The sequence below is a fragment of the Elephas maximus genome, chromosome 20 (genome assembly GCF_024166365.1).
Source record: "Elephas maximus indicus isolate mEleMax1 chromosome 20, mEleMax1 primary haplotype, whole genome shotgun sequence".
Taxonomy (NCBI): Eukaryota; Metazoa; Chordata; class Mammalia; order Proboscidea; family Elephantidae; genus Elephas; species Elephas maximus.
Window position 1 is genome coordinate 80,225,302 of NC_064838.1, and position 24,758 is coordinate 80,250,059.

Consider the following 24,758-nt stretch of genomic DNA (forward strand, 5'->3'; position numbering starts at 1 on the left):
GTACCTGTCTTATAGGGTCACTTTGAGTCAGGACTGACTAGGCAGCAACAGGTTTGGTTTTTTGTTTAAGATGGCTAATATATATGTGTATATATAAAGCCAATATTGGCAAGGTTATGGGAAAATTGGGACCTTCATCCATTTCTGGTGGAAATGTGAAATTGTACAGCCTTTGTAGATAATGGTGTGGTGGTTGCTCAAAGAACTGAAACTAGAACTATCATATGACCTAGCAATTCCACTCCTAGGTGTATACCCGAAAGACATGAAAGTAGAGACGTCTACAGCAGTATTCATTGCAGCACTATCCATAATAAGCAAGAGGTGGAAGCAAACTAAATGTCCATTAACAGATCAAGAGACACACAAATACAATAGACTATCAGTCAGAAGGGGAAATAATGTCTTGATGCATGCTACAGGATGGGTGCAGCTGGAAGACATTAAGCTGTATGAAATCAGTCAATCACAGAAGGACAAATACTGTATTACCTCTACTATGTAAAAAGACAAGAAAAGACAAATGCATAGAAAACAAAGTTTATTAGTGATTACCAGGTGAGGGAGGGATGGGAAAAGGGTTATTCGTGATGGAAATATCTCTTGATGAATGGTAAATTTGTACAGCTGATTATTGTAATTGCTCTCAATAAGTTGTACACCTGTAAAAAATTGAATTGGCAAAAGTTGTGCAATAGATACATTTACAACGACAAAAAAAAAAAAGACAAACAAAAAAGAGTAGCTGCTGAGGCTAATTATATACAAATGAAAACTCATGGGATTTGATTCCTTTTTTTGGAGGTTTGGGTCATGGACACAAGGAAGATTTCAGTTAGTTGGCCAAATGACGTGTTTAATGTTTCCATTCTACTCCTCTGGCTCGGTGCACAGTGCCTATGATATAAAAAGCAGTTAAGTGGCCTTCCAAGCCATGACTGGTCTCTTTTTATCTAGAATAATAGAGGAAGAAGGAAAATAAGAGAAAGAAATGGAATCTGTGGCTAATTGCTTCCTTAAACAACTGCCTCCTTTGCCATGAGACTAGAAAAAACTGGATGGTTTCTGGCTACTATTGCTGAGTATTTTGATCAAAGATTCTTTAGAAAAATTCTGATCAAAAGGGGGAAAATTTAGGACAGAATTTTAAATTCTCATGGACTCCAGATTTTCTGAAGCCTTGTAGGCTGAATGAACACCAGAACTACAACCCTGAGATAATTTATAAACCTTAAGTCCAAAATATCCCCTAAAGTCTTCTTAAAACCAAACAATAGTTTAACTAGTAAAAAAAGTTTTCCTTGAGATTATGCTTTTTTTTTAGAACTATTTATATGGAATCAAAGTGACAACAGCAACACAAAAGATTACATAGGAATCTTAGAGCGTGGTAAGTTTGTTAGTAAGGGAGGAAAAACAAAGGAAAGGAGAATGAGAATGGTTGCATATTTCAAAGAATGTAATCAATGTCTGTCTTAGTTACCTAGTGCTGCTATAGCAGGAACACCACAAGTGGATGGCTTTAACAGAAAAAAATTGTTCTCTCACAGTTTAGGAGGCTAGAAGTTCAAATTCAAGGTGCTAGCTCCAGGGGAAGTCTTCCTCATTTTGTACGCTCTGGTGGAAGGTCCTTGTAATCAGTCTTCTGTTCTAGGAGAGCTTCAGCTCAGGCTCTCCAGGTCCAAAGGATGTGCTCTGCTCATGGCACTGCTTTCTTGATGGTTTTAAGTCTTTCTGTCTCTCTGCTAGTCTCTTTTATACCTCAAAAGCGATTGACTCAAGAAACAACCTAATCTGGTAGACTGAGTAACGCCTCATTAACGTAACTGCCTCCAATCTTGCCCCATTAATATCATAGAGGTAGGGTTTACAATACATAGAAAAATCACAACAGATGACATAACGGTGGACCATCACACAAAACTGGTAATCATGGCCTAGCCAATTTGACACACATTTTTGGGGCACACTATTCAGTTCATGACTTTCCACCATTTTGTTTCCACAAATTCATGTCCTTGCAACATGTAAAACACGTACTCCCCCTCAGATCGTAGGAGAAGTCTTAAATCAATTCCAAGTCCAAAATCCAAAAAGTCCTGTTCTTCTGTAAAATCAAATACACAAGTTATCTACTTCCAAAGTACAGTGGTGGAACAGGCACAAGCTAGACATTTCCATTACAAATGGAAGAAATTCGACCAAAAAAGGAATAACAGGCACCACACAAGTCAGCAGAACACATCACATTAGCTTCCAAGTCCTAAAAACTGTCCTCTATTCTCTGAGACCATTTAGGCAATCACCCTGCCTTCCAGACTCTTGGTGCTGGCCATACTGTCCAGACTCTGTGTGGAGGCCCCTTGGCTCTAGGTTTCAGCTCCACTTTCCAAGCCCACCAAAAAGACAAATCTACTGCCTTGGATTTGGGCAGCCACATTCTCCTAGCCCACCTGAGTGGTAACCCTGCCAAGTCTGCCCCAGCAGGCCCTGCCATTATTCTGCCCCTTGTGCATGGCAACCTCATCCCCTCAGTTTTGGGCAGTAGACCTGGTCCTATCCCACTGACACTCATGAACGGCACCAAGCTGATGAAGATCTGACTCTTTGATACCTAGAAATCTCTGGCCCTACATTTAGAAACTCCAGAAGTGTTGGACTTACTCTTTGAAACAGAGCCAGCTCTGCTTCCTGTTTTCCTAGTCTCTTCAGCTTCTGCTTCCATGGTTCCTTGGCCTCTCAGCCTCTCAGGCCTTGCCACCTGCATTTTCCCTGCTAGGGCAAGTGTTCCAAAGCTCTTTAGCACCACCAATAATTGCCGTGAGGCACCTCACTCTGCCAATAAACTTGGGAAGACTCTCAGCTGTATAGGTTAGTAAACCTAGCTTCACCAGTAGGTGGCCAAAGGCACCTCATTCTTCCAGAAAGCCTACAGTGCAAAGACACTCAGCTCTTTCATTCCTCAGGTCAGCTCCAACACTGTATCTCACCAGTCTCCTGGGTCTGCTACTGTTTCTCAACATCTGCGCCATCTCCAGTGTAAGAGCTCTCCACATTTCCTTCTGAGTCCTCACCAGAATTGTCTTGACTTCCATAATCCTAACAGCAGTCCCTTTAAGGCAACCTAAGCTTTTACTACTAGGGACTTCAAAAATCTTCCAGCCTCGGGGGCCAAGATGGCTGACTAGGTAGAAGCTACCTTGGATCCCTCTTGCAACAAAGACTTGGAAAAACAAGTGAATCGATTACATACATGACAATCTACGAACTCTGACCATCAAACACAGATCTAAAGAGTTGACCTGAGTGACAGGGGAGCAAAAAGCTGAATCCTGAAGCAGCAACCGCTTCTGGAACCAGCAGCCCACTCCACAGCCTTGAACCCTCACAGTTCCTGGGTGCCAAGTGCTGGGGCCCATTGCGGCTTGCTGAGGTGGGGCAGGTATGGGACACAGCCCTAACCCTAGCCCCCGGGTCACCTCCGTAGACACTCAGCCAGTGCAAACAGGCTGCACACGGATGGGGCTAATGAGAGAACGAGCAACCATGGGGAAGCAGCGACTGTTTTCAGAGCCTGGAGCCAGCTTCCCAGTCAGAAAACCTTGGTGCCGGGCTTTGGACTGTGTGCAGAGGAGCTGGCAATGGCATCCTGAGACAGCACAAACACGGGATGCAGCCCTAGCCCCCAGAAGTGACCTCAGGGAAAGCCCAGCCAGTGCACGGAGGCAGCGCAGTGACACAGCTAACAGGAGGAGAAGTCACCAGGAGGCAGTGACTGGTTTTGGAGCCTGGAGTGTGGCATCCCAGCTGGGGAACCTTGGCGCTGGGCTTTGGATTGGGAGTGGAGGAACTGACCACGGCTTCTGAGACAGCCCAAGCACAGGACATGGGCCTGACCCTTGGGGGCAATCTCAAACCAACCAATGCACACAGGCTACACGACCCTCAGAAATCTCAGATAGAACAGTCATCACCAAGCAAGATAAGTAACTTTGTCTATATTCCTGGGTACTACTCTCTTCTGTCTATCTGATCCCTACCTTCCCCTTCCAACGCAGCTTCATTAACATTGGAATTTCCTGGGCCACAGAGTGAAGTGCTCTGTGGTTTTTTTTTTTTTTTTTTTTTTTTTTTTGTCTTTACCTAACCCATTCTCCTGGCCTGAGAGAAGCAGCTACAAACAACCCAGGGACCAAAAATCCTTTCCTGGCTTCCCAAAATTGGACTAAAAATACAGAACAAGCTCCAGCCAAGCACAGGAGATCCACAGTCTTGGGCTTTCATCCCTACAGGCAACAAGGTGGCTATTATAATACAACGGCAATTCTGATGGTGATCTGACTGTAATTGTTTTAGGGGATTACTGGAAAGACAAGTTTCCCAGGACTGATATCTCTACCTATTAAACAGAGCCCTCACTGACCCACAACGGGGAACTGAGGGCTGAAGCCCCACCCAAACCACCTAGTCTCCTGCCATAGGGGTCTGAGGATAGTGACACCTACCAACCTATAGAGATACATGCACTGGGTGCCTAAGGTACAGCTGCAGAGCCCACCCACTAAGTGCTTTAGGAATAGAGACACACCTACCTCACTGGCACTTGGGGGAAGCCTGTCAGCATCCTGCTCCCCCTGGAGTGTGACCCCCTGCTGCTACTAGAATCTGGTGCACACAACTTTAAAAACTACTCCTCTAAGAGAATAGGTGACAGTCTACACCACACACTTGGTGACCGAAAATCAGATTCTACTCAAGAATAGTGAATAGACTCTTAGGCTTATATATCTGACAACAACCCAAACCAGCTGGTAATAGCACATAAGTGATTCAAAGGCTACAACAATCAAGACAGCACAATCTAGTAGCCCGTCTACATATATTGAAAGAAAACAAAACAAGATAAGACTCAGTGAGCAAATATAAAATAAATCATTGCAATATCTTAGAGATGGCTCAGAGACAGCAGTCGATATCAAACCACAAGAAGAAGCAGACCATGATTGTTTCTACAACTCCCCAAATGAAAGAATCAAAATCTTTTCCAAATGAAGATACAATCCTGGAATTGCCAGATGCAGAATATAAAAAACTAATTTACAGAATGCTTCAAGACATCAGGGATGACCTCAGAAATGAAATAAGGCAATCTACAGAAAAAGCCAAGGAACACACTGATAAAGGAGTTGAAGAAATCAAAAAGATTATTCAAGAACATAGTAGAAAAATTAATAAGCTGCAAGAATCCATAGAGAGACAGCATTCAGAAATCCAAAAGATTAACAGTAAAATGACAGAATTAGACAACTCAACAGGAAGTCAGAGGAGCAGAATCGAGCAATTGGAATGCAGAGTGGGGCAGTTGGAGGATAAGGCAATTGACTCCAATATAGTTGAAAAATCAGATAAAAGAATTAAAAAAAATGAAGAAAACCTAAGAATCACGTGGGACTCTATCAAGAAGAATAACTTGCATCCGATTGGAGTCCCAGAACAGGCAGGGACAAAATAAAATACAGAGAGAATAGTTGAAGATCTGTTGGTAGAAAACTTCCCTGACATCATGACGAAAGAATATCTATCCAAGATGCTCATCGAACCCCATATAAGATTAATCCAAAAAGAGAATCACCAAGACATATTATCATCAAACTTGCCAAAACCAAAGATAAAGAGAAAATTTTTAAAAACAGCCAGGGATAAAAAAAAAGGTCTCCTACAAAGGAGAATCAATAAGAATAAGTTCAGACTACTCAGCAGAAACCATGCAGTCAAGAAGGCAATGGGATGACATATATAGAGCACTGAAGGAGAAAAACTGCCAGTGAAGGATCATATATCCAGCAAAACTCTCTCTCAAATATGAAGGTGAAATTAAAACCTCTACAGATAAACAAAAGCTTAGAGAGTTTGCAAAAATGAAACCAAAGCTACAAGAAATACTAAAGGAAATTGGTCAGAAAATCAATAATATCAGATACCAGCACAACACAAGGTCACAGAACAGAACATTCTGACATCAACTCAAATAGGGAAATCACAAAAACAACTTAAGATTAATTTTAAAAAGAAAAAAATGCTCAAAACAGGGAATCATCGAAGTCATTATGTAAAAGATCACAAAAATCAAAAAGAGGGCCTAAATACAGGAGGCATAGAACTGCCATATGGAGAGGAAAACAAGACAATATAGGACGATACAAGTTAGGTTTTTACTTAGAAAAATAGGGGTAAATATTAAGGTAACCACAAAGAGGTCTAACAATTTCATAACCCAAAATAAAAACCAAGAAAAACATAACGACTCAGCAAACAAATTCAACTACTATGAAAATGAGGAACACAATTTACAAAGAAAAAGTCTCAGCACAAAAAAGTAAGTGGAAAAATGAAATTATCAACAACACGCACAAAAAGGCATCAAAATGACAGCACTACACACATACTTATCTATAATTACGCTGAATGTAAATGGACTAAATGCACCAATAAAGAGACAGTCTCAGACTGGATAAAGAAACATGATCCGTATTTATGCTGCCTACAAGAGACACACCTTAGACGTAGAGACACAAACAAACTAAAACTCAAAGGATGGAAAAAAATATATATCAAGCAAACAACAAGCAAAAAAGAAGAGGAGTAGCAATATTAATTTCTGACAAAATAGACTTTAGACTTAAATCCACCACAAAGGATAAAGAAGGACACTACATAATGATTAAAGGGACAGTTGACCTGGAAGATATAACCATATAAAATATTGATGCACCCAATGACAGGGCTGCACGATACATAAAACAAACATTAACAGAACTGAAAAGTGAGATAGACACCTCCACAATTATAGTAGGTGACTTCAACACACCACTTTTGGGGAAGGATAGGACTTCCAGTAAGAAGCTCAATAGAGACACAGAAGACCTAATTGCTACAATCAACCAACTTGACTTCATATACTTATACAGAACACTCCACCCAACTGCTACAAAGTATACCTTTTTTTCTAGCACACATGGAACATTCTCTAGAATAGATCACATATTAGGTCATAAAACAAATCTTTGCAGAACCCAAAACATCGAAATATTACAAAGCATCTTCTCAGACCATAAGGCCATAAAAGTGGAAATCAATAACAGAAAAATCAGGGAAAAGAAATCAAATACTTAGAAACTGAACAATACCCTCCTGAAAAAAGAATGGGTTATAGAAGACATTAAGGAGGGAATAAAGAAATTCATAGAATGCAAAGAGAATGAAAACACTTCCTACAAAACCTCTGGGACACAGCAGAACCAGTGCTCAGAGGTCAATTTATATCGATAAATGCACACATACATAAAGAAGAAAGAGCCAAAATCAGAGAACTGTCCCACAACTTGAACAAATAGAAAGCGAGTAAAAAAAGAATCCATCAGGCACCAGAAGAAAACAAATAATAAAAATTAGAGCTGAACTAAATGAATTAGAGAACAGAAAAACAATTGAAAGAATTAACAAAGCCAAAAGCTGGTTCTTTGAAAAATTAACAAAATTGATAAACCATTGGCCAGACTGAAAAAAAGAAATACAGGAAAGGAAATAAATAACCCGAATAAGAAACTAGATGGGCCATATCACAACAGACCCAACTGAGATTAAAAGAATCATATCAGATTATTACAAAAAACTGTACTCTAAAAAATTTGCAAACCTAGAAGAAAAGGATGGATTCCTAGAAAAACACTACCTACTTAAACTAACAATCAGAAGTAGAACAACTAAATAGACCCATAACAAAAAAAAGAGATTGAAAAGGTAATCAAAAGACTCCCAACAAAAAAATGCCCTGGCCTGGACGGCTTCACTACAGAGTTCTACCAAACTTTCAGAGAAGAGTTAACACCACTGCTACTAAAGATACTTCAAAGCATAGAAAATGATGGAACACTACCTAACTCATTCTATGAAGCCACCATCTCCCTGATACCAAAACCAGGCAAAGACATCAGAAAAAAAGAGAATTACAGACCTATATCCCTCATGAAATAGATGCAATCCTCAACCAAATTCTAGCTAATAGAATTCAACAACATATCAAAAAAATAATCCACCACAATCAAGTGGGATTTATACCAGGTATGCAAGATTGGTTTAATATTAGAAAAACCGTTAATGTAATCCACCATATAAATAAAACAAAAGACAAAAACCACATGATCTTATCAATTGATGCAGAAAAGGCATTTGACAAAGTCCCACACCCATTCATGATAAAAACTCTCAGCAAAATAGGAACTGAAGGAAAATTCCCCAACATACTAAAGGGCATCTATACAAAGCCAACAGCCAACATCATTTTAAATGGAGAGAGCCTGAAAGCATTTCCCCTTGAGAACGGGAACCAGACAAGGATGCCCTTTATCACCGCTCTTATTCAACATTGTGCTAGAGGTCTTAGCCAGAGCAATTAGGCTAGACAAAGAAATAAGGGGCATCCGGATTGGCAAGGAAGAAGTAAAATTCTCTCTATTTACAGATGACATGATCTTATACACAGAAAACCCTATGGAATCCTCCAGAAAACTACTGAAACTAATAGAAGAGTCCGGCAGAGTTTCAGGTTACAAGATAAACATACATGATTCCTCTACATCAAAAAGAACATCGAAGAGGGAATAACCAAATCAATACCATTCACAGTAGCCCCCATGAAGATAAAATACTTGGGAATAAATCTTACCAGAGATGTAAAACACCTATACAAAGAAAACTACAAAGTAGTACTACAAGAAACTAAAAGGGACCTACATAAGTGGAAAAACATACCTTGCTCATGGATAGGAAGACTTAACATAGTAAAAATGTCCATTCTACCAAAAGCCATCTATACATACAATGCACTTCTGATCCGAATTCCAATGACATTTTTTAATGTGATGGAGAAACAAATCACCAGCTTCATATGGAAGGGAAAGAAGCCCTGGATAAGTAAAGCATTACTGAAAAAGAAGAACGTGGGAGGTCTCACTCTTCCTGATTTTAGAACATATTATACAGCCACAGTAGTCAAAACAGCCTGGACCAATGGATCAGAATTGAGAACCCAGATATAAATCCATCCACATATGAGCAGCTGATATTTGACAAAGGCCCAGTGTCAGTTAAATGGGGAAAACATAATCTTTTTAACAAATGGTGCTGGCATAACTGGATATCCATTTGCAAAAAAATGAAACAGGACCCATACCTCACATCATGCACAAAAACGAACTCCAAGTGGATCAAAGACCTAAACATAAAGACTAAAATGATAAAGATCATGGAAGAAAAAATAGGGACAAAGTTAGGAGTCCTAATACAAGGCATAAACAGAATACAAAACATTACCAAAAATGATGAAGAGAAACCAGATAACTGGGGGCTCCCAAAAAAAAAATGATAAAGATCATGGAAGAAAAAATAGGGACAAAGTTAGGAGCCCTAATACAAGGCATAAACAGAATACAAAACATTACCAAAAATGATGAAGAGAAACCAGATAACTGGGGGCTCCCAAAAATCAAACACCTATGCTCATCTAAAGACTTCACCAAAAGAGTAAAAAGACAACCTACAGATTGGGAAAAAATTTTCAGCTGTGACATCTCCGACCAGCACCTGATCTCTAAAATCTATATGATTCTGTGAAAACTCAACCACAAAAAGACAAACAACCAATCAAGAAGTGGGCAAAGGATATGAATATGCACTTCACTAAAGAAGATGTTCAAGCAGCTAACAGATACATGAGAAAATGCTCTCGATCATTAGCCATCAGAGAAATGCAAATTAAAACCACGATGAGATTTCATCTCACTCCAACAAGGCTGGCATTAATCCAAAAAACAGAAAATAATAAATGTTGGAGAGGCTGCGGAGAGATTGGAACTCTTATACACTGCTGGTGGGAATGTCAAATGGTACAACCACTTTGGAAATCTATCTGGCGTTATCTTAAACAGTTAGAAATAGAACTACCATACAACCCAGAAATCCCACTCCTTGGAATATACCCTAGAGAAATAAGAGCCTTTACACAAACAGATATATACACACACATGTTTATTGCAACACTGTTTACAATAGCAAAAAGCTGGAAGCAACCAAGGTGTCCATCAACGGATGAATGGTTAAATAAATTACGGTACATTCACACAATGGAATACTACGCATCGATAAAGAACAGTGACGAATCTGTGAAACACTTCATAATATGGAGGAACCTGGAAGGCATTATGCTGAGTGAAATTAGTCAGATGCAAAAGGACAAATTTTGTAAAAGACCAGTATTATAAGATCTTGAGAAATAGTATAAACTGAGAAGAACACATTCTTTTGTGGTTACGAGAGAGGGGAGGGAGGGAGGGTGGGAGAGGGTTATTTACTGATTAGTTAGTAGATAAGAACTACTTTAGGTGAAGGGAAGGACAACACTCAATACACGGAAGGTCAGCTCAACTGGACTGGACCTAAAACAAAGAAGTTTCCGGGATAAACTGAATGCTTCAAAGGTCAGCGGAGCAAGGGCGGTGGTTTGGACACTATGGCTTAAGGGGACTTCTAAGTCAATTGGCAAAATAAATTCTATTATGAAAACATTCTCCATCTTACTTTGAAGTGTGGCATCTGGGGTCTTAAATGCTAACAAGCAGCCATCTAAGATGCATCAATTGGTCTCAATCCATCTGGATCAACGGAGAATGAAGAACACCAAGGTCACACGATAACTATAAGCCAAAGAGATAGAAAGGGCCACATGAACTAGAGACTTACATCATCCTGAGACCAGAAGAACTAGATGGTGCCTGGCCACAACCGATGACTGCCCTGACAGGAAGCACAACAGAGAACCCCTGAGGGAGCAGGAGAACAGTGGGATGCAGACCCCAAATTCTCATAAAAAGACCAGACTTAATGGTCTGACTGAGATTAGAAGAATCCCAGTGGTCATGGTCCCCAAACCTTCTGATGGCCCAGGACAGGAACCATTCCTGAAGAGAACTCATCAGACATGGAATGGGCTGGACGATGGGTTGGAGAGAGGTGCTGATGAAGAGTGAGCTACTTGTATCAGGTGGACACTTGAGACTGTGTTGGCATCTCCTGTCTGGAGGGAAGATGGAAGGGTAGAGAGGGTCAGAAACTGGCAAAATGGTCACGAAAGGAGAGACTGGAGGTAGGGAGTTTGCTGACTCATTAGGGGGAGAATAAATGGGAGTATGTAGTAAGGTGTATATAGGCTTATGTGTGACAGACCAACTTGATTTGTAAACTTTCACTTAAAGCACAATAAATATTTTAAAAAAAAAATCTTCCAGCCTCTACCCATTCACAGTTTCAAGAGAGCTTCCACATTTTAGGTATCTGTTAGAGAAACACCCTACTCTCAGTACCAAATTCTTAATTTCCTAGTGCTGCTATAACAAAAATACCACAAGTGGATGGCTTTAATTAAGAGAAATTTATTCTCTCACAGTTTAGGAGGCTAGAGTCAGAATTCATGGTGCCAGCTGCAGGGAAGGTATTCTCTCTGTTGGCTCTGTTGTTGTCATCAATCTTCTGGTCTAGTTGTTTTCGGCTCAGTGACCCTCCGTCAAAAGGAGGGACTCTGCTCCTGGCAATACTTTCTTGGTGATTTGAGGTCCTTCTGTCTCTCTGGTTGTTTCTCTCTTTTATATCTCAAAAAAGATTGACTCAAGGCACAATCTAATATTGGAGATTGAGTCCTGCCTCGTTAACATAACTGCCTCTAATCTTGCTCATTAACATCATAAAGGTAGGACTTACAACACCTAGGAAAATTACATCATATGACAAAATTTTGGACCCTCACACAATTCTGGCAGTCATTGCCTAACCAAGTTCACACACAATTTTGGCGGACACTATTCAATCCATGACAATGCCTGAACTGTACATATAGAAACTGTTGAACTGTTATATGTTCTCCTCTGTATATTTTCAATCACAACAAATCAAAATAAATAAGTTTTTTTATTAATTCCTAAAATCAAATAAAAATAACAACTCAAAATATCAAAACTTTCTGGTACACGGCCAAAGTAGTACTCATAAGGACATTTATAGCAATAAATACCTACGTTAAAAAAAGAAGAATGATTCAAAATCATTAACTTAAACTGACAATTGAACAAATAGAAAAGGAAGCTCAAAAGAAGTCAAAGGCAACTGGAAAAAAAGAAAACAATTAAGATCAGGGTAGATATAAACAAAATAGAAGAACAACAAAAAGAATTGACTAAACCAGAAGCTGGTTTCTTAAGGACATATGCAAAGAATTCATAAAATAGACAAACCACTAGATAGATTGAAAAAAATAAAATAAAATGGTCAAATAACCAAATGAAGAAAAGAAACTGATGACAATATAACTGACCCAACAGAGATAAAGATCATAACTGACTACTATGAAAAAATGTACTTGAAGAGATTTGAAAATATAGATGAAAGAGACAAATTCCTAGAAAAGCACTACCTACCCAAACTAACTCAGAGAGGTAGAAAATTTAAACAGACCCATTACAAAGAAGAGATAGAAGACACTACTAAAAAGGAAAAAAAAAAAGGCCATGACCAGATGGAACACTACCAAACATTCAAAGAAGAGTTGACATCAATCCTACTTAACCTTTTCAAAAATATAGAAGAGAAAAGAACACTACTAATTTCTTCAATTTCTTTCTATGAAGCCAGCATAACTCTGATACATTAGGTAGTCAAAGACATCACTCGCACGTGCACACACACACACACACACACGATACACACCAATATCCTTTATGTACATATAACTAATTTTTTCCGTGAATTCTAGCCAAGAGACTAAAAATTACCATATACCATGATGAAGTGGGTTTCATACTAGGATTACAAGGGTGGTTCAACATTAGAAAATCAATCAGTACCAATCTACCGTGTAAGCAAAGCAAAGGAAAAAAATGATATGATCATACCAGTTAATGCAGAAAAGGCATTTGAAAAAAATTCAACATTTTCCTGATAAAAACATTCAGCAAAATAAGAATAGAAGAAAAATTTCTCAACATAATTAAGGACGTGTGCAATATATGCAAAAACAACAGTCAACCTTACAGTAAAGGGAGAAAGACTGAGAGTCTTCTGTTTAGAATGAGAATGAGACAAGGATAACCATTATCACCACTCTTATTCATCATTGTACTGGAAGTCCTAGCCAGAGCAACAAGAAAAGAAAGAAAGAAATGTATCCAAACCAGAAAGGAAGAAGTAAAATGATCTTTATTTGCAGATGACATGATCCTATACATAGAAGACCCTAAAGATTCCATAAAAAACAAAAACAAAAAAAACCTGCTGGAATTAATAGAAGAATTTAGCAAAACTGAAGGTTACAAGGTCAACGTGTAAAAATTAGTTAGGTTCCTGTACACTAACAAAGACTACTCTGAAAAATAAAATAAGAAAACAATACAATTTGCAATAGTATCAAGTCAATAAAATACCTGGGAATTAACCTAAAGAAAGACATAAAAAACTTACATAATGATAATTATAAAACATTATTACAATAGATTGTAAAGACCTACAAAAATGGAAAGAAATTCTATGCTCATGGATTGGAAAGCTTAAAATGAAAATGTCAATTCTACCTAAAGCGATCTATGGATACAATGCAATCCTAATACAAATCCCAACAACATTCTTCACTTAAATGGAATAACTAGTAACCAACTTCATATGGAAAGGAAAGAAACCCCAAATAGCCAAAACAATGCAAAGAAAAAGAACAAAGCAGAAGGCCACACACTCTCTGATATCAAAAGATAGTACAAACCACTATAATCAGAACAGCCTGGTATTGGTTCAATGATAGACACACAGACCTGTAGAATAGAATTGTTGTTGTTGTTGTTAGGTGCTGTTAAGTCGGTTCCGACTCATAGCGACCCTATGCACAACAGAATGAAACAGTGACCGGTCCTGTGCCATCCTTACAATCGTTGTTATGCTTGAGCTCATTGTTGCAGCCACGATATCAATCCACCTCATTGAGGGTCTTCCTTTTTTCCACTAACCCTGTACTCTGCCAGGCATGGTGTCCTTCTCCAGGGACTCATCCCTCCTGACAACATGTCCAAAGTATGTAAGATGCAGTCTCGCCATCCTTGTCTCTAAGGAGCATTCTGGCCACTCTTCCAAGACAGGTCTGTTCGTTCTTTTGGCAGTCCTTTGTATATTCGATATTCTTCGCCAACACCACAATTCAAAGGCGTCAACTCTTCTTCGGTCTTCCTTATTCGTTGTCCAGCTTTCACATGCGTATGATGTGATTGAAAGTACCATGGCTTGGGTCAGGTGCACCTTAGTCTTCAGGGTGACATCTTTGCTCTTCAACACTTTGAAGAGGTCCTTTGCACAGATTTGCCCAATGCAATGCGCCTTTTGATTTCTTGACTGCTGCTTCCATGGCTGTTGATTGTGGATCCAAGTAAAATGAAATCCTTGACAACTTCAATCTTTTCTCCATTTATCATCATGTTGCTCATTGGTCCAGATGTAAGGATTTTTGTTTTCTTTACGTTGAGGTGTAATCCATACTGAAGGCTATCTTTGATCTTCGTTAGTAAGTGCTTCAAGCCCTCTTCACTTTCAGCAATCAAGGTTGTGTCATCTGCATAACGCAGGTTGTTAATGAGTCTTCCTCCAATCCTGATGCCCAGTTCTTCTTCATATAGTCCAGCTTCTCAGATTATTTGTTCAGCATACAGATTAAATAGGTATAGTGAAAGAGTACAACCCTGACGCACAGCTTTCCTGACTTTAAACCAATCAGTATCCCCTTGTTCTGTCCGAACAACTGCCTCTTGATCTTTGTAAAGGTTCCTCATGAGCACAATTAAGTGTTCTGGAATTCCCGTTCTTCGCAGTGTTAACCATAGTTTGTTATGATCCACACAGTCGAATGCCTTTGCATAGTCAATGAAACACAGGTAAACATCCTTCTGGTATTCTCTACTTTCAGCCAGTGCTGCATCTGTTTGTTGAAACATCTCGATTGATATTCCATCAATTCCTGGACCCTTGTTTTTCACCAATGCCTTCAGAGCTGCTTGGACTTCTTCCTTCAGTACCATCGGTTCCTGATCATATGCCACCTCTTGAAATGGTTGAATATCGACTAATTCTTTTTGGTATAATGACTCTCTGTATTCCTTCCATCTTCTTTTGATGCTTCCTGCATTGTTTAATATTTTCCCCATGGAATCCTTCACTATTGCAACTCAAGGCTTGAATTTTTTCTTCTGTTCTTTCACCTTGAGAAATGCTGAGAGTGTTCTTCCCTTTTGGTTTTCCATCTCTAGCTCTTCGCAACTTGTCATTATAATATGTTACTTTGTCTTCTCGAGAGGCCCTTTGAAATCTTCTGTTCAGATCTTTTACTTCATCAATTCTTTCTTTTGCTTTAGCTGCATGACGCTCAAGAGCAAGTTTCAGAGTCTCCTCTGACATCCATCCTGGTCTTGTCTTTCTTTCCTGTCTTTTCAGTGACCCCTTGCTTTCTTCATGGATGATGTCCTTGATGTCATTCCACAACTCGTCTGTTCTGCGGTCACTAGTGTTCAGTGCTTCAAATCTATTATTGAGATGGTCTCTAAATTCAGCTGGGATATACTCCAGGTCATATTTTGGCTCTCGTGGACTTGCTCTGATTTTCTTCAGTTTCAGCTTGAACTTGCATATGAGCAACTGATGCCCTGTTCCATAGTAGGCCCCTGCCTTCTTCTGACTGATAATATTGAGCTTTTCCATTGTCTCTTTCCACAGATGTAGTCAATTTGATTTCTGTGTGTTCCATCTGGTAGGGTCCATGTGTATAGTCACCATTAATGTTGGTGAAAGAAGGTATTTCCAATGAAGAAGTCATTGGTCTTGCAAAATTCTATCATTCGATGTCTGGCATTTTTTCTATCACCAAGGCCATATTTTCCAACTACTGATTCTTTTTCTTTGTTTCCAACTTTCACATTCCACATTCCATTTGCCAGTAATTACCAATGCATCTTGATTGCATGTTTGATCAATTTCAGACTGCAGCAGCTGATAAAAATCTTCTATTTCTTCATCTTTGGCCCTAGCGGTTGGTGCGTAAATTTGAATAATAGTCGTATTAACTGGTCTTCCTTGTAGAGGTATGGATATTATCGTATTACTGACAGCGTTGTACTTCAGGAGGAATCTTGAAACGTTCTTTTTGACGATGAATGCAATACCATTCCTCTCAGAGTTGTCATTCCCAGCATAGTAGACTATATGATTGTCCGATTCAAAATGGCCAATATCAGTCCATTTCAGCTCACTAAGGCCTAGGGTAGTGATGTTTATGCGTTCCATTTCATTTTTGACAATTTCCAATTTTCCTAGATTCATACTTTGTACATTCCAGGTTCCGATTGTTAACAGATGTTTGCAGCTGTTTCTTCTCATTTTGAGTCGTGCCACATCAGCAAATGAAGATACCGAAAGCTTTACTCCATCCACGTCATTAAGATCAACTCTACCTTGAGGAGGCAGCTCTTCCCCAGTCATCTTTTGAGTGCCTTCCAACCTGGGGGGCTCATCTGCCAGCACTATATCAGACGATGTTCCATTGCTATTCATAAGGTTTTCACTGGCTAATGCTTTTCAGAAGTAGACTGCCGGGTCCTTCTTCCTAGTCTGTCTTAGTCTGGAAGCTCAGCTGAAACCTGTCCTCCATGGGTGACCCTGCTGGTATCTGAATACTGGTGGCATAGCTTTCAGCATCACAGCAACACACAAGCCCCCACCGTAAGACAACTGACAGACACATGTGGGAGAATAGAATTAAGAACTCAAATTTAAACCCAGCCATCTATGGATAACTGATTTTTACCAAGAGATCAAAGTCCACTCTGTGGGGGTAGAAACAGTCTTTTTAACAACTGGTGCTGCCAAAAATGAAACCGATCCCATACCTCACACCATACAAAAAACTAACTCAAAATTCATCAAAGATCTAAATGTTAAACTTAAAGCCATAGAATTCCTGAAGACAGCATAGGAAGAAAACTATGGGACATAACCTTTTGTAATGATAGGATAACAAACATTACAACAAATGCACAAATAGAAGAAAACAAATTAGATGAAAGGGAGCTCATAAAAAACTAAAAACTTATGTTCTTCAAAAGATTTTATAAAGGAATAAATAAACCTATAGATGGGAAAAAGTCTTCAGAAATGATTTTTCTGATGAGGGTAGTGATGGATAAAGTTGTGTGTCAACTTGGCTGGGCCACGATTTTCAGTGGTTTGATAGTCATGTGATGGTGTGATCACTTCCATGATGAGATTTGATATTATGTGACCACTTCCATGATGGGATATCCTTTAAGTAACCAATCATTGGAAAGGGAGCTTCCTTGGGCGTGTGGTCTGCTTTGAATATAATTGGATATTCTGGCAGTGCTTGTGGGCTTTTGTTCATTCTGGATCCTGCAGCTGGCTCCTGTTCATCTTATCTCCGGTTCTTGGGATTTGAGCTAGCAGTTCACATGCAGTGTTGCCTGCTGATCTCTGGAATTCATTGATCTTCACAGCCTGTGAACAAGAGCTCTTTCTCCATCCTGCCAATCTTGGGTTCACAGGTCCCAGTGGCTACGTGCATCAGGAGAAGCCTCTACTGTGGCCCAAGGACTTGGAACGTTCCAGCCTCTACAACCACATGAGCCATTTCCTTGATATAAATCTCTCTCTATATATACATTTATATGCTTTACTGTTTTTGCTTCTCTATAGAACCTACCCTAAGACAAGGGCCTAATGTCTAAAATCTATGGAAAAGTACAAAAACTCACCAAAAAAAGACAAACAACCCAATTAAGGTATGGGCAAAGGACATAAACAGAACCTTCACCAAAGAAATCATCCAAGCAGCCAACAAACACATGAAAATATGTTCACAATCATTAGCCCTTAAAGGCAAGGAAATTAAAACTACGAAGAAATCCCATCTTACCCTGGCCAAAATGGTACTGATAAAAAAAAGAGAATAATAAATGTTGGCAAGGATGTGTGGAGATTGGAACACTTGGCCCCTGCTGGTGAAACTACAAAATGCTACAACCACTATAGAAAATCGTATGGTGCTTTCTCAAAAAAAAAAAAAAAAACTAGAACTAGAACTAGAACTATCCTATGATCCAGCAATCCACCTCCTAGATATATACCCTAGAGACCTAAAAATAATGACAAAAACAAACATATGCACAACCATATTCACTGCTGCTTTATTCATAATAGCAAATAAATGAAAACAATGAAAGCATTCATCAGGGACGAATGGAAAATTAAATTGTGGCATATAGTTACAACGGAATGCTACGTAATCATAAAGAACAATGATGAGTTGCAAAACATAGCATAGATTGACATGGAGGGAATAATACTAAATAAGTCAAGCATATAAGGACAAATATTGTATGATCCCTCTTTTACTATTATATATGTAGAGAGACTAATGTTCACAATGTTCATTTGTGGTTACCGGGGAAAGGTGGAATGAGGGGAATATACACTTTAGATCTTGGAGACTTGAATTTTTTTTTTTTTTTTTTTTTTTTTGGTGATGGGAAGTGTGGCACCAAATGTGGATGTAGTGAGCAGAGCAAAACAAAGTAAAAATGAATGTTTAAGGACATACGGATGTGTATAAACATATTGGTAATCATGTAGATAGAGATGTGTGCATAGATGAGAACAGAAATAAGTATCTATATGTATATGTAAATATACATATATGGGTGCAGGCACGTATATTCATTAACAACACAAATACAGATACTCCACAGACATAATCAAACTCTTTCAAAGATTGGGTTTCTGGATTTAAAGCTTAGAACAATAGTCTAATGGAACAATTCAGTAAATTGGCACAACATAGCTCACAAAAGTCATAATCTGCATCCTAGTGAAGTGAGTAGCATCTGGGGTCTTAAAAGCTTGTGAGCAGCCATCTAAGACAGAACTACAGGTTTCTACTCTCCGGGAGCAAAACAGTAAGAAGCCATCCAAAAACTCCAGAAAAAGACAAATCTATAGGAACCACAACATCATCTATCCTGAGACCAGAGAAGAAGATGGTGCCCAGCTACCAACATTGACCAGGGTCACAAAAGATGGTCCCGTAGAGAACTGGAGAAAAATGTGGAGCAGAACACAATTTCTTATTTAACAAATCCAGACAAATTGGAACATTAGAGAACAAAAGACTCCCTGAGACTGTCATCTCAGGACACTCTATAAACATGTAACCAAGCCTCCCCCATGACATCATCATATAACCAAATAGCAGAGAGGCACACAAAATAAAGCATATTACTTATAAGATCGGTTCTGTACTGAAAAACCAACAGTATGAGAACTAATGGTCAACAATTACACAGTATCAAAGATGAGAAGATAACGGGGCATGGAAACTAGTGTACTGGAATTGGAACAAACAGAACACAATTAAAGGGAATGTCTACACATTGTGATAAATATAACTAATGGCACTAAACAATTGCTGTGGAAATTGTCGAATGGGATCCTAACTTGCTGTGTAAACTATTACCAAAAACTCAATTACAAAAAAAAAAAAAAAGGATACTAAAAAAGAAACAATTCCAGGATGGCGCCCAGATGTCTAACTGCACCTCTTCCTTGGGTGGTCAGGCTGGCAAACCTTCAATTATGCTTCTCACAGTGAATTGCTTAGCCCTTGGAGAATAAAATGGTTATGTCAAGCATTTGAGGTCCTTTTACTATGGACAAACCTCTCAAAAATGTATTTATTAAAACAACAAACATTTGTTATTTGTCACAATTGCATGGGTCAGGTGGATAGTTCTGCCCATCTTATCTATGCTTGACTGATCTTGGCTCAGTTTATGGGATACACTCTCCGGTCAGCTGACTTCAGAGGATCTCATTCTCAAGTCTGGCGGCAGGCTAGATGTCAGCTGGTATGGCTGAAGAACTGGGCAGCTGGGCTGTGCTTCTCCCATTAGCCAATACTCTAGTCTGTTTTTATTCATATGACAACTTCACCAGGTTCCAAGAGAGTGTGCAAAAACATCATAAGCCTCTCAAAGTCTTGGAACTGGCCTTGTTGTCACTTTTGCCACCTCTGTTACCCAAAACAATTCTCAAGAGTGACTACATTCAAGGATTGGTCAAACGGATTCAATCACTTGATGTGTACAGCTGCAAAGGGTACTGGAAGGCTTTGGAAATTTGGACTACGTTTTCATTCTACTATAGTGAGTAACAAATTATTTTAAAGGAAAAGTCATTTCCAAAATATTAACTTCCAGCAAAATTTGGAAGACAATCTACGTACATTTCAAACATTTCAAAAAATAATTTTTGATGAAAGATGAACGTGAGAAATTGGCACATAACTTGGATGGAGTTGAAAGAGCTGAGTGCAATTGCTATTACAACATAATTTTCAACAGTTTTTATTTCCATTTGCTTTTAATATGACCAATTTATTACAGCATTTTCAGCTATGAAAACATAGAAATAGAATTGATCCTGAAAGTACTGCCTTCTAACATTAAGCTTTGTTCTTCCATTAAAATATTAATACATCTAAATTAAAAATCCAAAACTATTCTTCTGACAAAAAGAAATATTTCCAATAATATTTTTTCAAGTTTGATTATATTTTTTTATCTAAATTAGCAATGCAAATTCAGCTTTAATAGTGTAGTTATTATTGTACTGTTATAAAATAAACAATTTAAAAAGAACTTTCAATAACATTAAAAGCATTTTAAAATACCCAAACAAACCCGTTGCCATCCAGTCGATTCTGACTCATAGCAATCCTATAGGACAGAGTGGAACTGCCCCACAGGATTTCCAAAGAACCCCTGGTGGATTTAAACTGCCAAACTTCTGTAGCTCTTAATCACCAGAATCTATGAGGAAAGTTAAATTGAAATATGAGTTTAGGAGAAGAAGGAAAAACATAAATCTGATTGCTCAAAATGATCTTTTTCTTACAGTTTGGATGAATTATGATGTGTAATGGAGATTACATTTTTTCTGATATTTATGCATATGATGAAATATTTTATATGTCAGATTGAATTCCCAGCTTTTTTATATACATTTACAAAACTAATTTAATAGTATGTGGACAAAAAAAATTTGAAAACTACTCACATATTATGTTCAACTTACAGGCAAATGGATCAACCATAATGAACCTGGAATGTCACAATTTGAAAATGAAAGAACATGAGATTGTATGAAAGTATTTACCAGAAAAGGTGTTTGCTGGTGTAGCTGGATTCTTAAATAATTGCTGTAATTCTGTCAACAGTTGCTTTTACAATTGTAGCCAAGTTAATTCAACTATATGAGTCTCAGTTTCACCAGAGTAAAAGCTAGGTTGGCTGTGTCACTTCAACCACAAAATGTGGTTATCATTTCCCAACACAGAAAGAAGTGAAAGTTCTCTGTAAAAGGGGACTGATTACATATCATTGATTCAATTTAAGGTTAATATTGATTATTCCCTAACATAAAAGTAAATTAGGAATTATATGAGTGTCAGATATGTAATGAAACATAAATTAGTAAATACCCAAAGAAAGAGAAGTTAAACAAATGAAAAACCATTATCTCAGCAGATATTCAATACATAAGACAATGTTTCTACAGTCTTTATATTTGCATGTACAATGACTGTTTAATTAATACCTTATCAACTAATGCATAAGAACTCTATTGCCATCCAGTGGCACTATAGAACTGAACTATAGAACTGAAAATTAAAAATTAGAATAATGATCATAAGTTTAAAGTCACTTGACTCTTCCAAATAATTTCTTGAGCTATATAAAATTGTCCTGCAAATTATTTTTTTCTCCCTCAATAAAACACCTGACAAACTATGACTCCCACTATATTAGTGTTTTATTTGGAATTTAATCTAGATGAATTGAATAGAGAAAAGAGAAGGATATACAAGTTAATCAAGCAAAACTAAGTTGTTAAAATGAGATAGATCTAACATTTTGAATTGACTGAATTACAAATATCTAGATGCAAATGACAGCCTGTCTTTTATTTTATTTAGAGTAAAATTGTGTGGCAATTCCTGTGCAACATGTTTGGCAAATCCAGATAATTAATTTGAATTCTTTATGGTGGATTGGAGTACTATTGAGAAGGATTCAGTAATTATGCTCATGTTTCAAAAAAATATATAAATAAAAATAAATTAATAAAGTACATATAACATTTGTGATGGTTGAGTGGGCAAAATAATAGCACAACACACAGATAGGGCAGGTATACATTGTCCCTATTTTTTGCGTATAATTATTTTCTGAGATCCATTTCTAAGCCTCTGGTACAGCCTATCAAAATTATTGTTCAGTCACGTTGGAGCTCTTTTGAAAACAAGCTCTGGTTATAGACCAGATTTATTCTACTTTGCATTCACGTATGTAAGACACCACACACACATTATGCAATATTCACAAAATCAAAATTGGTGAACTCAATATTACATTCTCATTTCCTTGAGTTTGCTCATTCTTGTCTATCTTGAATAAAACGGCTTCTTCATTGAAATATGTCTCCTAAAATACTGCCCATTATCCAGGCCAATTTCAGATAATATCTCTTTTATGAAGACATATGTCTAATGTCCCTAAATTGATTTGAATTTTTTCTTCCCCCAAGCCTTCTAGGATAAATATTATAGTTGGACTTATGCAAAAGCACTTTCTTTATGCTCCACCACCCCACTAGATTATACATTCCTTGAAGGCAAGGTTTATGTCTTATTTTTACTTTCATTTGTGTATACGTGTAAGCAATAAACATGTGTTTGTTGAGAACCTGCTATACTCCAGGAATCTTGTAAGAAAGAGGGGTGGAGTTAATGTTTTCTCAGATTATGAAAAGTTCCCCAAAAGATATCTAAATTATCTTTTGGTCTTGACTATCAGATTATGAGCTAGCTCATGGTATCACAGTTTTAGAGATTTAAAACTAAAGATGAGAGAGATTGCTGCTCTTTTCTTTCAATTAACAGACAAAACCAAGTTTGGTTTCTTTGAACCAAACCACATCCTTACTATCGTGCAATATTATCAATAATATTTAAAAGTATGTTTAAAGACAGTCTTTTATACACAGTTTACATAAAAGTTAGGGACTAATTCTATTAAAATAGTATGCTCAATGAGAAAAGACTTTGGTGTCCATTATCTTGATGACTATATTCTTGACGTCCTTATTCTTCAAACTGTAGATCAATGGATTCAACATGGGGATCACCACTGTGTAAAACACAGAGGCTACTTTGATGGTACGTCTGGAGTTTTTGGTGTTGGGCACACAGTAGAGGAACAGGATGGTGCCATGGAAGATAGTGATGACAGTCAGATGAGAGGCACAGGTAGAGAATGCCTTACGACGACCACTGGCTGAATGCATTTTCAAGATGGTGACAGTGATGGACACATAAGATGTGAGAATGATGAGTAATGTACTCACCTCATTAAAAGTGGCAAAGATGAAAAGCAACAACTGACTAAGAGAAGTATCAGAGCAAGAAAGAGACAGAAGTGAGGAAAACTCACAGAAGAAGTGATTGATTGTGTTGAATCCATGAAAAGATAATTTCAAAGCAGAGCATGTCAGAACCAAGGAACCTGCTATTCCCCACGCATATGATCCCACCACCAGCATAGCGCAGCGTCTCTGGGACATGGCAACTGTGTAGAGCAGAGGGTTGCAAATGGCCACAAAGCTGTCATAGGCCATTACAGCTAATAGAAAGGATTCAGTCACCACAAAGGTACCAAAGAGAAAGAATTGCACTACACATCCTAAAAATGAGATGGTTCTGTCTTCTACAACTAGGTTCACCAGCATGTTGGGAGCAACGATGGAAGAATTGCAGAAATCCACAAATGAGAGATGGCTGAGGAAAAAGTACATGGGGGTGTGCAGTATGGCGTTAATTCTGATGGTCACAATCATCCCAAGATTCCCTACAACAGTGACACTGTAGATGGCCAGAAATACCACGAAGAGGGGAACCATCAGTTCTGGGCAATCTGAGAAGCCCAAAAGGGTGAATGTGGCCAAGCTTTTATTTCTGTCTGACAATAACATGGCTTCTGTTTGTCAAAATCTGAAAGTCAGTCCTAGAAATCAAACAAATATATATATTAAACAGAGTGAGGGTATAGGATGCTTGGTCAAGTACCCCTTGCCAAGACTGGAAAAGATATTTCTTTCAGAATCTCTCTATATTTTTATTAAATAAAATATGGTAAATTTCTCAAATTTTAAAACATAATAAGCATTTATTTTTAAAATTTTCGCAAGGAATTTAGGGACTGTTTGGTAATTTTATGTCAAGTTCTTACATAACACTTTCAATTCTCCTTGAATGTTATCAGTTCATAGAAGACAAGCCTGGCCTGATGCTAGATTATGTCAGCCACACAGTCAATAACAAAAATCTGAAAAATCTGAATTATATCAGTTAATTGGCTCATAACATGTAACAGTATGGACATAAAGAATGGACAGCCTTGACAATTCCCATTTGTGTTTTTATTGTTACTTCTGCATAGTATGTTGATCTTTGTTTTTCTTTCTGACACAGTAAATCTGATATCAAAATAAGTTTTTAT

At 38.0% G+C, this 24,758-nt stretch overlaps 1 protein-coding gene across 1 annotated transcript; it reads right to left on the bottom strand.

Moving 5' to 3' along the window:
* Positions 1-23,289: 23,289 nt before the first annotated feature.
* On the bottom strand, positions 23,290-24,231 carry LOC126064118 (olfactory receptor 5D18-like). Its single transcript, XM_049862777.1, has one exon. The coding sequence runs from the start codon at positions 24,229-24,231 to the stop codon at positions 23,290-23,292; it is 942 nt and encodes a 313-aa protein (XP_049718734.1).
* Between the last annotated feature and the right edge of the window lie 527 nt (positions 24,232-24,758).

Bases quoted from the DNA above. Each gene is read 5' to 3' on its own strand.
- LOC126064118 (XM_049862777.1), bottom strand. From the start codon at position 24,231: ATGTTATTGTCAGACAGAAATAAAAGCTTGGCCACATTCACCCTTTTG.